This window comes from Nomascus leucogenys, chromosome 21 (genome assembly GCF_006542625.1).
Source record: "Nomascus leucogenys isolate Asia chromosome 21, Asia_NLE_v1, whole genome shotgun sequence".
NCBI lineage: Eukaryota > Metazoa > Chordata > Mammalia > Primates > Hylobatidae > Nomascus > Nomascus leucogenys.
The window spans coordinates 82578488-82594379 of NC_044401.1; the positions used below are offsets into that span (position 1 = coordinate 82578488).

At 50.9% G+C, this 15892-nt stretch overlaps 1 protein-coding gene across 4 annotated transcripts in view; it reads right to left on the bottom strand.

Annotated features, from left to right (window-relative positions):
• The window catches only part of PTDSS2 (phosphatidylserine synthase 2), a 45953-nt gene that overhangs the window by 16423 nt on the left and 13638 nt on the right, over nt 1-15892 (bottom strand). For 2 of the 4 annotated variants that reach the window (XM_030802135.1, XM_030802136.1), the window contains exon 3: nt 3769-3851. The exons of the other annotated variants lie outside the window; for them this stretch is intronic. In XM_030802135.1, the coding sequence (XP_030657995.1) occupies nt 3769-3851 (83 nt within the window). The remainder of the gene's footprint in view (nt 1-3768; nt 3852-15892) is intronic. 4 annotated transcript variants of the gene reach the window in all.

The window sequence follows — 15892 nt, forward strand, 5'->3', positions numbered from 1 at the left end:
AACACATATCACGGGCTTAAACTGTGTATGCCCTTTCATTCAATACTCACTTCTGGGACATTTTATTCAATGAATAATCAGATATTTACACAGAGCATACGTAAAAAAATTCACCACAGCGTAGTTTATTAAAATAAAACTGGAAACTTCCTAAATATACAACATTATGGCTTAAATAAGTTAGTTAAATGTAGTACATTCTAATGACAGCTAAACAAGCGGTCATTAAAATTTCAGCTGTTAAAAAACTAGTAAGGAAATGACTAAAGTCGTTGAACCTGAAGCAGGGAATGCACGAAGCCACATGTTCAGGATTCTACTCTTTCGAGGCTGTGAATATGTCCGTACACACAAACGCATGAATATGTCCGTATCACAAACGCGTGAATATGTCCGTATCACAAACGCGTGAATATGTCCGTATCACACAAACGCGTGAATATGTCCGTACACATAAACACGTGAATATGTCCGTATCACAAACGCGTGAATATGTCCGTATCACAAACGCGTGAATATGTCCGTATCACAAACGCGTGAATATGTCCGTATCACAAACGCAGGAATATGTCCGTATCACACAAACGCGTGAATATGTCCGTATCACACAAACACGTGAATATGTCCGTACACACAAACACGTGAATATGTCCGTACACACAAACGCGTGAATATGTCCGTATCACAAACGCGTGAATATGTCCGTATCACAAACGCAGGAATATGTCCGTACACACAAACGCGTGAATATGTCTGTATCACAAACGTGGGAATGTCTGTATCACAAACGCGGGAATATGTCCGTATCACACAAACACGTGAATATGTCCGTATCACACAAACGCGGGAATATGTCCGTATCACACAAACACGTGAATATGTCCGTACACACAAACGCGTGAATATGTCCATATCACACAAACACGTGAATATGTCCGTACAAACGCGTGAATATGTCCGTATCACACAAACACGTGAATATGTCCGTACACACCAACATGTGAATATGTCCGTATCACAAACGCGTGAATATGTCCGTATCACACAAACACGTGAATATGTCCGTACACATAAACACGTGAATATGTCCGTATCACAAACGCGTGAATACGTCCGCACAAACGCGTGAATATGTCCATATCTCACAAACGCGTGAACATGTCCGTACACACAAACGCATGAACATGTCCGTACAAATGCATGAACATGTCCGTACACACAAACGCGTGAACATGTCCATATCTCACAAACGCGTGAACATGTCCATATCTCACAAACGCGTGAACATGTCCGTACACACAAATGCATGAATAGGTCCATACAAACGCGTGAACATGTCCGTACACACAAACGCGTGAATATGTCCGTACACACAAACGCATGAATATGTCTATATCTCACAAACGCGTGAATATGTCCATATCTCACAAACGCGTGAATATGTCTGTACACACAAACGCATGAATATGTCCGTACAAACGCGTGAACATGTCCGTACACACAAACGCGTGAATATGTCCGTACACACAAACGCGTGAATATGTCCGTACACACAAACGCGTGAATATGTCTATATCTCAGAAACGCGTGAATATGTCCATATCTCACAAACACGTGAATATGTCCGCACAAACGCGTGAGTATGTCCATATCTCACAAACACATGAACATGTCCGTACACACAAACGTGGGAACATGTCCATACACACAAACGCGTGAATATGTCTATATCTCACAAATGCGTGAATATGTCCATATCTCACAAATGCATGAATATGTCCGTACAAATGCGTGAACATGTCCGTACACACAAACGTGTGAATGTCCATATCTCACAAACGCGTGAATATGTCCATACAAATGCGTGAACATGTCTGTACACACAAACGTGTGAATGTCCATATCTCACAAACGTGTGAATATGTCCATATCTCACAAACGCGTGAATATGTCCGTACACACAAACGCATGAATATGTCCATACAAATGCGTGAACATGTCTGTACACACAAACGCGTGAATATGTCCGTATCACACAAATGCGTGAATATGTCCATATCTCACAAACACGTGAATATGTCCATATCTCACAAACACGTGAATATGTCCTTACACACAAACACGTGAATATGTCCATATCTCACAAACACGTGAATATGTCCGTACACACAAACGCATGAATATGTCCATATCTCACAAACGCGTGAATATGTCTGTACACACAAACACGTGAATATGTCCATATCTCACAAACACGTGAATATGTCCGTACAAATGCGTGAACATGTCTGTACACACAAATGCGTGAATGTCTGTATCACACAAACGCGTGAATGTCCGTATCTCACAAATGCGTGAATATGTCCATATCTCACAAACGCGTGAATATGTCCGTACACACAAACATGTGAATATGTCCATATCTCACAAACACGTGAATATGTCCGTACACACAAACGCGTGAATATGTCCATATCTCACAAACACGTGAATATGTCCGTACACACAAACACGTGAATATGTCCGTACACACAAACGCGTGAATGTCCGTACACACAAACGCATGAATATGTCCGTATCACAAACGTGTGAATATGTCCGTACAAACGCGTGAACATGTCCGTATCACACAAACGCGTGAATATGTCCATATCTCACAAACACGTGAATATGTCCGTACACACAAACGCATGAATGTCCATATCTCACAAACGCGTGAATATGTCCATATCTCACAAACACGTGAATATGTCCGTACACACAAACACGTGAATATGTCCGTACACACAAACGCGTGAATGTCCGTACACACAAACGCATGAATATGTCCGTATCACAAATGTGTGAACATGTCCGTACAAACACGTGAACATGTCCGTATCACACAAACGCGTGAATATGTCCATATCTCACAAACGCGTGAATATGTCCGTATACACAAACAAGTGAATATGTCTGTATCACAAACACGTGAAAATTTAACAGTGGTTATTATTTGTGGGTAGCTTTATTTTTAAGTATCTTTATATTTTCGAAATTTTCTATAATACATACTCCTGTTGAAGCAGAAAATGTTTCTAATTACTTCATGTGGCCACTCGGGAAACACCCGACCCTACAGAGGCCTGAGCCCGCCTTCCTGGGGTGGGACTTGGGGGACAGAATGCACTGAGATTGGCGGGATGCTCTGGCCCACGAGGGTTTGTTAGAACTCAGGGCCATAAGGTGGGCTGGTGGCCGAGGCAGAGTGCGCTGGGCAACCACTTCAAGGGCAGGGGGTGGGCGGCACCTCACAGCCCCATCTGGAGCCCGCACCCACCCATCCCTGGCCTCACAGCCCCATCTGGTGCCCTCACCTACCCGCCCCCGGCCTCACAGCCCCATCTGGTGCCCTCACCCACCCCCGCCCCCTCTGGTCTCAGAGCCCCACCTAGAGCCCACAGTCCCTGGCCTCACAGTCCCATCTGGAGCCCTCGGCCACTGTGGAAAGAGGAGGCAGAAGCAGGAAGAAAAGGGCCGGAGAGCCCTGGACAGGGAAGAGTGAAAGGGCCAGAGAAGGCCTGGAGGGACCCTCGGTGGTTAGAGGAGGAGCACACGGCCAGCTCAGAAGCCCACGCCCTCGTCCGTGTGGGAAGTGACCTCGGAGGCCTGGGGGAGGGGCCGGGCGGAGGGGAGGACAGGACACTCACACCCAGCAGCACAGACACAGAGTGGCCGCTCAAAACAGAACTGCCACAGGGGCACACGGGAAAGGAAATGGCAAGTTACCTGGATGAGGTCTGGAAAATGGCCCGTCTTTGGCTTGTGTGACTCCAAAACATAAGAAAACCAAAATACTGGCCACAATACCTCTGCAAATAAAGAACAAACAGCCCCTCAGTGTGTGCAGGCTTCTCCCAGGAGGGAGGTGGGAGGCTGCAGGGACCCCCAGACACCCATTGTGGAACAGCCCGTGATGCTGGGGCGGGAGGAAGGGGCCTCGGGCAGAGCTGGGCTACTCCGCGACGGGGAAGGCCCAGCTACCTCCACCACCCTGGGCCGGACGTTCGCGCTCACATTTGCCACCTCTGTGGCGGGGAAGGGCCAGCTACCTCCACCACCCTGGGCCGGACGTTTGCGCTCACATTTGCCACCTCTGTGGCGGGAAGGCCCAGCTACCTCCACCACCCTGGCCGGACGTTGCGCTCACATTTGCCACCTCTGTGGCGGGGAAGGCCCAGCTACCTCCACCACCCTGGGCCCGACGTTCGCGCTCACATTTGCCGCCCGCCCAGTGGCTAGGAGAAAGTCCCTGTGTTCGGGCTGCTGGTGGTTCCCAGCGTCACATCAGGAAGACACTTGCTCTACACAGAGGCCACCGAATGCCCCGCATGTGACCATCAGCAATCACAAAGCCCATCTAGGAGGGAAGGCGTCAGGAGCTACTGCCTCCTTGCTGCAACGCGGCAGGACCCCAGGAAGTGTCTCTAGAGAGCTCTCGTGTCTTTTTGGGGTCAACTCATCCAAAACCAACGGGACTCCTGTGATTCATAAAATGGAAGCGTGAGCGCTGTAACTGCAACCAAAGATGCAGGTTCACGGGAAGGAGGGTGCGAGGGACCACGCTGGGCAGGGGCAAGGTGCTCCCTCCTCGGCAAAGCTCCTTGGGGCCGGCCTCAGCCAGAGTCCCAGTGGGTTTCTGTGAGAAGCAGCTTAGGCCGGTGGATGTGCAGACAGCCCTGGTCACAGGCACACTGCTCACATCCGCTCCCTGCACCCAAGCTGTGGACCCGCTCTGCAGATGTGCTCTGCGGACGCGCTCTGTGCTCTGCAGACACTCGGATATGCCCATCCTCTCCAGTCGTGCTCAGCTCAGGGTCTGAGACCCACTGGCCGCTGCACCACCCAGTCCCTCCCACGGCTCGGCAGTGCTGTGCCGACAGTCACACCTTGGCGTGTTCGCACGCTGGGTTGCCTCTGGGTTTTGGCTGCCGTGAAGGAAGCTGCTGCACACACACACACACGTTCCTGTGGCTGCAAGAATAGACGGGGGCCACAGAGACAAGCTATCTATTTTTTAAGACAGCGCTGTTAAAAAATACCTAGTAACAACTTCAGTCTAAGAAATTCCCCTCTCTGCCTGCAGGAGTGCCTGGTCCTTTAAGTCCTGAGTAGACAGAGGCAGGTGAGGCCAAGCCCTGCCGGAGGCTTGCAGGATGGAGGAGGGCACAAGGTCGCTGGCCCCTGGTGCAGCCGGGACAAGGGTCTGGTGGTTCTGGGCGGGTGCTGCTCTCCACCCAGAGCGCTGAGGGTCTCACCCTCGGCAGGACATTCATGGCCCACCCAGGCGAAACCTGAGTTTCTGACCCGGTCTCCACCCAGGCCCCAGCTCCCACACTACCGCTGTCAGCCTCCAGGGACAGAGGCAGAGATGCCCTCGCTGCTGGGTTCAGCAAGGTGGGGCCCGTGTCCCTGTCACAGGTGCCCCTCCCGAGGTCTCTCAGTACTGAGGGGTAGGAGGTGTGAAAAGTACCTTTCAGGGCCCCCTGGAGCCAGACACAGGCCCCACCTCAGTGTGCCTCCATGGGGCGTGGGGAGGGTCATAACATTCAGTGGAAAGACAGTGAAATGTCCCCCTGCCCTCCTCAGAAAAGATAAAAATGAAAAGAGGAACATGGGCACCGGCCAAGGGAAGCTGCTCCTGGTGCAGGCGCATGACACCCCAGGCCTCCATCGCGTCACCCTAGGCCGCCATCTGCGTCACCCTAGGCCGCCATGTGCCTGACAGCTGTGTGTAACCCCATGCCGCCATCCGCCCAACAGAAGCGTCACCCCAGGCCGCCATCTGCCCAACAGGCGCGCGTCACCCCAGGCTGCCATCCACCAGACAGGCACGCGTCATCCCAGGCCACCATCCGCCTGACAGCTGTGCGTCACCCCAGGCCGCCATCCGCCCAACAGGCGCGCGTCACCCCAGGCTGCCATCCACCCGACATGCGCAGTCATCTCAGGCCGCTATCCGCCTGACAGGCATGCGTCATCCCAGGCCGCCATCCACCCGACAGGCGTGCGTCATCCCAGGCCGCCACCCGCCCGACAGGCATGCGTCATCCCAGGCCGCCATCCACCCGACAGGCGTGCATCACCCCATGCCGCCATCCACCCGACAGGCGCGCGTCATCCCAGGCCTCCATCTGCCCAGGCCACCATCCGCCTGACAGGCGCGCATCATCCCAGGCCACCATCCGTGTCACCCCAGGCCATGTGCCCGACAGGCATGCGTCACCCCACGCCGGTGCTCCCCGAATCAGCCTGTGGCACCCCCATGGCACGCTGCCCAGGGGCCAGCTCAGACCGGGTCACACAGGACTCTAACCTGGCCACACATCACATAATGTTTATGACAACTTTATAAGGCTGATTTGTTCATAAGAATTACTTGCCCGGCGCAGTGGTTCACACCTGTAATCCTAGCACTTGGATTGGGAGGCTGAGGTAGGTGGATCACAAAAGGTCAGGAGTTCGAGACCAGCCTGGCCGACATGAAACTCCCGTCTCTACTAAAAATACAAGAAATTAGCCGGGTGTGGTGGCAGATGCCTGTAATCCCAACTACTCGGGAGGCTGAAGTAGGAGAATCACTTGAATCTGGGAGGCAGCCGTTGCGGTGAGCTGAGATCACACCACTGCACTCCAACCTGGGTGACAGCAAGACTCAGTTTCAAAAAAAAAAAAAAAGAATTACTTAAGTATTTAAGAAGGTGTGTCCATTGGGTAAGAATGAGGGAAGTGCTTTAAAAGGAAAACAAATATATTGCATTTTAAAAATAAATTTTTAATTTTAGAATGGTTTTAGATTTACAGAATTATTGTAAAAATAGTAAAAGCTCCCATATCTCACATGCCCAGTTTTCCCATTAACATCTCACCATTAATAAGCTGGTGCTGGCTGGGCGTGGTGGCTCACACCTGTAATCCCAGCACTTTGGGAGGCCAAGGTGGGCGGATCACAAGGTCAGGAGTTCGAGACTAGCCTGACCAACGTGGTGAAACCCTGTCTCTGCTAAAAATACAAAAATTAGCCAGGTGTGGTGGCAGGCACCTGTAATCCCAGCTACTCGGGAGGCTGAGGCAGGAGAATCACTTGAACCCAGGAGGCAGAGGTTGCAGTGAGCCGAGATCACGCCACTACACTCCAGCCTGGGTGACAGAGTGATACTCCGTCTCAAAAAACAAAATAAAATAGGCCGGGCGCGGTGGCTCACGCTTGTAATCCCAGCACTTTGGGAGGCCGAGGCGGGCGGATCACGAGGTCAGGAGATCGAGACCACGGTGAAACCCCGTCTCTACTAAAAAACACAAAAAATTAGCCGGGCGTGGTGGCGGGCGCCTGTAGTCCCAGCTACTCGGAGAGGCTGAGTCAGGAGAATGGCGTGAACCCGGGAGGCGGAGCTTGCAGTGAGCCAAGATTGCGCCACTGCACTCCAGCCTGGGCGACAGAGCGAGACTCCGTCTCAAAAAATAAAAAATAAAAAAATAAAAATAAAAATAAAAATAAAATAAACATAAAAAAAAAAATAAGCCAGTGCTGCCACACGGCTGCTGAGGCCTACGCTTCCTTTGCTCTCCCCTGATGTCCTTCCCCTGCCCCGCCCCAACAATCCCTTCCTGGACGCCACGTGGCATCTACTCATCCTGTCTCTTCAGGCTCCCCTAGGCTGGGACGGTTTCTCAGACTCTCCTTGTCTCTGATGACCTGGATGGTTTGGAGGAGGCCTGGTCAGGAATTCTGTGGAATGTTCCTTAGTGAGGCGGTCGGCTGTGCCTCCGCATGGCCGGGCTGGGGTCATCGGGGTTGGGAGGATCGGGCAGCAGCCTCCCCGTCGGCCACGCCATGAACATGACCAGTGGATGCTGACCTGACCACCGGGCTCGGGGGTGTCTGCGGGCACCTCGGCCGCAGCATCCCCTTCCCACTGCCCTCTCCGTGCTGCACGCCCAGGAAGGAGGTCAGGTCACCACACGCAGCGCACGGTGGGGCCGGGAGCTCACGCCACCTCCTGGAATGGAGGGATCTACCTAATTTACTGAAAACCTTCTGCAGGGAAGGTTGGTCTCATTCCCTCTGTTTATTTATTCAATCACTTAGATCAGTATGGGCTCGTGGATGTTTATTTTCTACTCTGGGTTACATTCTATGTGGGCTTGTCGATGTTTATTTTTTACTCTGGGTTATATTCTAATACTACTTCATTATGTTATGTTTATTTTCTACTTTGGGTTATATTCTAATACCACTTCATTATTTTGTTGCTCTTTGGCCACTGGGAGGCTCTTTCGCTGGGACACAATCCCGTGACTGTGGGGTTTTGTTTATGGAGCTCCTCACTTTCTGGAACTGCCAGGATCAGCTGATCCCAGGCATTTCTTGCCCCGGTGCTGGAATCAGCCATTTCTCCTCAAAGCCCTGGCCCCGTGGACTGGAGGGCACCAGGAATCAGGATCTGGGCCTGGGTGTGCTCACTGCTGCAAGCATAGCCGGTTCTAGGCCCCCTCAGCTTGCAGAGCAACAAGATACCTGTGTATCCATTAACCACTGCGCACACACTGTTTAACCATCTGTGTCTCTTCTTGGCTAAATGTGCAATGGTAATCCACCATCACAGGGATCACTCCAACCTCCTCCCTCTGATTACCTAGAGACTCCCCTCCTCCTCCCTCTGATTACCCAGAGACTCCCCTCCTCCTCCCTGATTACCCAGAGACTCTCCTCCTCCTCCCTCTGATTACCCAGAGACTCCCCTCCTCCTCCCTCTGATTACCCAGAAACTCCCCTCCTCCTCCCTCTGATTACCCAGAAACTCCCCTCCTCCTCCCTCTGATTACCCAGAAACTCCCCTCCTCCTCCCTCTGATTACCCAGAGACTCCCCTCCTCCTCCCTCTGATTACCCAGAGACTCCCCTCCTCCTCCCTCTGATTACCCAGAGACTCCCCTCCTCCTCCCTCTGATTACCCAGGGACTCCCCTCCTCCTCCCTCTGATTACCCAGGACTCCCCTCCTCCCTCTGATTACCCAGAAACTCCCCTCCTCCTCCCTCTGATTACCCAGAAACTCCCCTCCTCCTCCCTCTGATTACCCAGGGACTCCCCTCCTCCTCCCTCTGATTACCCAGAAACTCCCCTCCTCCTCCCTCTGATTACCCAGGGACTCCCCTCCTCCTCCCTCTGATTACCCAGGGACTCCCCTCCTCCTCCCTCTGATTACCCAGAGACTCCCCTCCTCCTCCCTCTGATTACCCAGAGACTCCCCTCCTCCTCCCTCTGATTACCCAGAGACTCCCCTCCTCCTCCCTCTGATTACCCAGGACTCCCCTCCTCCTCCCTCTGATTACCCAGAGACTCCCCTCCTCCTCCCTCTGATTACCCAGAGACTCCCCTCCTCCTCCCTCTGATTACCCAGAGACTCCCCTCCTCCTCCCTCTGATTACCCAGAGACTCCCCTCCTCCTCCCTCTGATTACCCAGGACTCCCCTCCTCCTCCCTCTGATTACCCAGAGACTCCCCTCCTCCTCCCTCTGATTACCCAGAGACTCCCCTCCTCCTCCCTCTGATTACCCAGACTCCCCTCCTCCTCCCTCTGATTACCCAGAGACTCCCGTCCCACAGCCATCATACACACCACAGTGACAGAGCTGCCACCCAGCACCTCTGTGGAGCAAAATTTCATCGACTAGAGCAGCGTCTGTGCCATTCCTTTTGCCTCTGGCCTTATAGACACTGCTCATTTCCAAAGTTACTCAGCACCTTCCTCTGAACACCCTTCAGGAAGGTCACGGAATGCATCTGCAGTAGTTAAGATTCTTGTCAGCTGGCCTTCCCTGCTGGGACCCCCATCTCTTCAATGAATGTTTAAAATCTGCACAAGGTCTGCTCTTGTGTTGTCCAGTTCTACAGGTTCAGACAAACGCAGTGTCATGTACCAACCAGGACGGTGCCAGAGTGGCCTCACTGCCATATGAATGGGGCGTTCTACTATCCACTCTCCCCTTTCCCCGGGAAACAACTGGTGTTTTCACTACGACATCATTTCGCCTCTTCCAGTAGGTCATCGAGCTGAAATCACATACTGCGTGGCCTTCTCAACTGGCTCCTCTCACTTAGGAACCTGTATTTATAGAAACATGTATTTAAGGTTCCTCCCTGTCATCGCGGCTTGATGCTCATCACTATCTTTTAGAGACGGGGTCTCACCATGTTGCCCAGGCTGCGGTGCAGTGGCTCAGTCACAGCTCACTGCAACCTCTGCCTTCTGGGCTTAAGAGATCCCACTTAGCCTCTTGACAGGTGGGACCATGTGTGTGTGCTGTGACACCCAGCTAAGTTTTTTAGTTTGTAGAGACAGGGTCTCACTATGTTGCCCAGGCTGGTCTTGAACTCCTGGGCTCAAGCGATCCTCCTGCCTCAGCCTCCCAAACTGCTGGGATTATAAGTGTGAGCCACCATGCCTGGCCTGCCTGCAGGTTTTTATGTGGACATAAGTTTTCAATTCAGTTGGACAAATATTTAGGAGCAAAATTGCTAGACTGCATAGTAAGAATCTATCTATCTATCTATCTATATCTATATCCATATTTTTTGAGACAGAGCCTCGCACTGTTGCCCGGGCTGGAGTGCAATGGTGTGATCTTGGCTCACTGCAACCTCCACCTCCTGGCCTCCTGAGTAGCTGGGATTATAGGTGCGTGCCACCACGCCAGGCTAATTTTTTGTATTTTTAGTAGAGATGGGATTTCACTATGTTGGCTAGGCTTGTCTTGATCTCCTGACCTCGTGATCCACCTGCCTCAGCCTCCCAAAGTGCTGGGATGACAGGCGTGAGCCACCGTGCCCGGCCCAAGAATGTATTTATATTTAGTTCTGTGAGAGTCTGTCAAACTGTCTTCTAAAGTGGCTTTAGCCTTTTGTATTCCCACCAGCAACGGTGAGTTCCTGGAAGCGTTTGGTACTGTCCGTTTTTAAGGTTTTAGCCCCTTCATCAGGTATGCAGTGGTGTCTCCCGGCTTCCAGTTCCTGAAGGACAAACGATGCTGGGCACCCTCCCACCGCAATCTCCCGTCTGAATATCTTCTCTGGTGAACATCTGCTTAGACCTTTCACCCAGGTTTTTTTTTTTTGTTTTGAAGCAAAGTTTTGCTTTTGTCACCCAGGCTGGAGTGCAGTGGCCCCATCTTGGCTCACTGCAACCTCTGCCTCCTGGGTTCAAGTGATTCTCCTGCCTTAGCCTTCTGAGTGGCTGTCACCCAGGTTTGTGTTTGAAAGAGAGGGTCTCGCTCTGTTGCCTAGGCTGGAGTGCAGTGGTGTGATCTTGGCTCACTGCAGCCTTGACCTCCCGGGCTCAAGGGATCCTCCCACCTCAGACTCCTGAATAGCTGGAACTGCAGGTGTGCACCACCATGCCTGGCTAATTTTTGTATTTTTTGTAGAGACAGGGTTTTGCCACGTGACACAGTTTCGCTCTGTGTCCCCACCCAAATCTCATCTTGAATTGTAATCCCCACGTGTGGAGGGAGGGAAGTGACTGGGTCATGGGGGCAGCTCCCCCATGCTGTTCTCGTGTAGTGAGGGAGTCTCACGAGAGCTGATGGTTTTAAAGGCGGCGGTTTTGGCCGGGCCTGGTGGCTCACACCTGTAATCTCAGCACTTTGGGAGGCCGAGGTGGGTGGATCACTTGAGGCCAGGAGTTTCAGGCCAACCTGACCAACATGGTGAAACCTTGTCTCTATTAAAAAATATAAAAATTGGCCAGGCGAGGTGGCGTATGCCTGTAGTCCCAGCTACTCGGGAGGCTGAGGTAGGAGAATCACTTGAACCCAGGAAGCGGAGGTTGCAGTGAGCCGAGATCACGCCACTGCACTCCAGCCTGGGCAACACAGCAAGACTCTGTCTCAAAAAAAAAAAAAAAAGAGTGGCAGTTTTTCCTGTGCCCGTTCTCACTCTGTCCTGCCGCCTTGTGAGGAAGGTGCCTGCTTCCCGTTTTGCCAAGTTTCCTGAGGCCTCCCCAGCAATTCGGAACTGTGAGTCGATGAACCTCTTTCTTTTGTAAATTACCCAGTCTTGGGTATTTCTTTATATCAGTATGAAAACAGACTAATAGACCATGTAACACAGGCTGGTCTGGAATTCCTGGCCTCAAGCAATCCTCCTGCCTCAGCCTCCCAAAGTGCTGGGATTACAAGTGTGAGCCACCCTGCCCAGCCTGTTTTTCTTCTTCTTGAGCTTTTCTTCTTCTTGAACTTGCATATTTTGAACACAAGTCCTTTATCAGATAGGGGTTTTGTAAACATTTTCAACAGCTTGTGGCTCATCTTTTCGTTCTCTGAACAGTGTCTTTTACAAAGCAGAGATTTTCATTTTTTCAAGGTCTCACTCTGTCGCCCAGGCTGGAGTGCAGTGGTGCTATCATAGCTCACTGCAGCCTAGACCTCCTGGGTTCAAGCAATCCTCTCACCTCGGTCTCCTGAGTACCTGGAACCACAGGCATATACTACCACAATTAGCCAATTTATCTTTTCCTAATTTTTAGTAGAGATGGGGGGGCGGTTCTCACTATGTTGCCCAGGCTGGTCTTGAACTTGTGACCTCAAGCAATCCTCCTAGATTGGCCTTTCAAAGTGCTAGGATTAGGGGCATGAGCCACCACACCCAGCAGACAATTTTAACTGTAATGAAGTCCAGTTGATCAAGTTTTTATTTTCATGGATTGTGCTACTGGTATTTTATTATCACCAAACCCAAGGTCACTATACTTTCTCCTGTGATTTCTCCAAGATGTTTTATAATTGTGGCTGAGCATGATAGCTCAGATGTTTTATAATTATGGCTGGGTATGATAGCTCATATCTGTAATCCCAGCAGTTTGGGAGGCCAAAGCAGGGGTTTGAGACCAGCCTGGGCAACATAGTGAGACTTTATCTCCACAAAAATTTTTAAAAAGTAGCTGGGTGTGGTGGTGCACACTGGTAGTCCTAGCTCCTTGGGAGGCTGAGGCAGGAGGATTGCCGGAGGCCAGGAGTTGGAGGCTACAGTGAGCTGTGACTGTGCCACTGCACTCCAGTGTGGGTAAGGGAGCAAGACCCTGTCTCAAAAACAAACAAAAAGAGAAGTTCTATAGCTTCTCATTTTACATTTAGGCTTATCCAGAATCCATTTAGAATTAGTTTTTGTGAGAAGTGTAAGGTCTGTGTCTAGATTTGCATGTGGATGTTCAGTTGCTCTAGTGCCAGTGCTGAAAAGGCCGTCCCTTCTCCAGGGAACTGCCTTTGTTCCTTTGTCAAGGATCAGCTGCCTGCAGTCGTGTGCGCCTGTTTCTGGGCTCGGTATTTCAGTGCATTTTTGACAGGAAGTCTTGAAATTGTGTAGTTTCTGTGTCCAACTTTGTTATTCTTCAGCACTGTGAGTATATTTATATGCATTATGTTTTGTATGTATTACAAGTAAGGATATTTATATTTTAAGTGTATTATATTTATATATGTTACACGTATTTTATTGAGTAAAATGTGTGACAAGTTTTAATTTACTAAGTTTAAAATGGGATAAAAATGTAATGGGCTGGTGAGGAAAGCAGGACTCTCCCCCAGGGTCACCCCACACAGGCAGATCGGTGAACAGTGCCGTGTCCACGTGGCGGAAACTCCCCAGAGAGCCCACTGGCAGGCGCAGCAAGGATGCCGCAAAGCCGCTGTCCAGCGTGAGAGGCCAGGCCAGAGAAGCAACTGCATTCACAGGAAGCCGGGGCAGGCAGCACAGACCCCGCCCTCACCCAGGCAGATGCACTGACACTGCCCGAGCCGGGGTGACCCAAGCTGGGGTGAGGCACTCTGAGCGCAGGGGAGATGCATCCGCACTGCTCGAGGTGGGGTGAGGCACTCTAAGCGCGGGGAATAGTGAACACTTTCCACACCTCCATGCAGTGGTGGGCACTCAGGAGTATGAATCCGTTAAAACTCATCAACCGTACACGTGAATCAGACATAGATTATAGTAAATTATAGGTCAATAAAGTTGACTCAAGAAAAACAAAACGGGGCCGGGAGCAGTGGCTCAGGCCTGTAATCCTAGTACTTTGGGAGGCTGAGGCGGGTGGATTGTCTGAGGTAAGGAGTTCAAAACCAGCCTGGGCAACATGGTGAAACCTGTCTCTACCAAAATATGAAAAAATTAGTGGGGCATGGCGATGCACGGCTATAGCCCCAGCTACCTGGGAGGATGGGGCACAAGAATTGCTTGAACCTGGGAGTTGAAGGTTGCAGTGAGCTGAGATCACGCCACTGCACTCCAGCCTGGGCAACAGAACACGACTCTGTCTCCATAAAAAAAAAAGAAAAAGAAAACCATCCCCCAGGGTGGGGAACCTGTTAGATCCATAAAAAAAGCAATGACAGCAAGCTGAAGGAAGACACACTAGTTTTATAACTTTTTAACTTTAATAACATAAATATTAATTTTTAAAAATAAGGCTGGCCGGGCACAGTGGCTCACGCCTGTAATCCCAGCACTTTGGGAGGCTGAGGCGGGTGGATCACGAGGTCAGGAGATTGAGACCATCCTGGCTAACACAGTGAAACCCTGTCTCTACTAAAAATACAAAAAATTAGCCGGGTGTGGTGGCGGGTAGCTGTAGTCCCAGCTACTCGGGAGGCTGAGGCAGGAGAATGGCGTGAACCCGGGAGGCGGAGCTTGCAGTGAGCCGAGATCGCACCACTGCACTCCAGCCTGGGCGACAGAAGCGAGACGCTGTCTCAAAACAAAACAAAAAAAAAAAAAAACAAAAAACAAAACAAAGGCTGGGAGCTGCGGTGGCTCAGGCTGGTTGTTCTGGTGCTAGGGGAGGCAAGGCTACACGTTCAAGGCCAACCTGGTCAACCCTGACCAAAAAAAAAAAAAAAAATTTCCATCCTGGCTAACATGGTGAAACCCCATCTCCACTAAAAATACAAAAAATTAGCCGGGCGTGGTGACGGGCCCTGTATTCCCAGCTACTCGGGAGGCTGAGGCAGGAGAACGGTGTGAACCTGGGAAGCGGAGCTTGCAGTGAGCCGAGATCGCGCCATTGCACTCCAGCCTGGGGGACAGAGTGAGACTCCATCTCAAAAAAAATAAAATAAATAAAAAATGAAAATAAGCCTAATTTCTAGAAGGTATTTTCTTTTTTTTTTTTTATTAATTTTTTTTTGCACACAAAAACAATAAACATTTTCTAAAAATACATACAAACAAAAAGATGTGTATCAAACATATTAGGAAGGTTACACATGGGAAGTCGGGGAATAGAAATGGGGGGTGGGAGTTAAAATAAGGTAGAGAGGGACTTTATGTGGATCAGTGATAATAACTCAATCCTCTATTTGACAAAGAAGAGGGAGAAGGAAGAGGAAGAAAAAGAAAGTGGGATAAAGGATCAGAAAGGGAGGAAAATAAAAAAAATTAGAGTATGACTCCAGGGTAGACCTGTTTTGTTGTCACTGAGTTGGTTGGTTGGTTTGTCTGTTGTATTTTTCATGTTTCGCCAAGTTGGCCAGACTGGTCTCGAACTCCTAGCCCGAAGTGATCAACCCGCCTCGCCCCCCAGAGTGCCGGGACCACAGGCGTGAGCCACCACGTCCAGCCCCCACATTGCTTCTGGCCTCCATTGTAGACCTCCCAGACGGAGCGGCCGGGCAGAGGCGCTCCTCACTTCTTCCCAGACACGGGGCGGCCGGGCACAGGCGCTCCTCACTTCTTCCCAGACACGGGGCGGCCGGGCAGAGGCGCTCCTCACTTCCCAGACTCTAGAAGGTATTTTCTTTCTTTTTTTTTTTTTCTTTTTTTGAGACGGAGTCTCGCTCTGTCAGCAGGTGGAGTGCAGTGGCG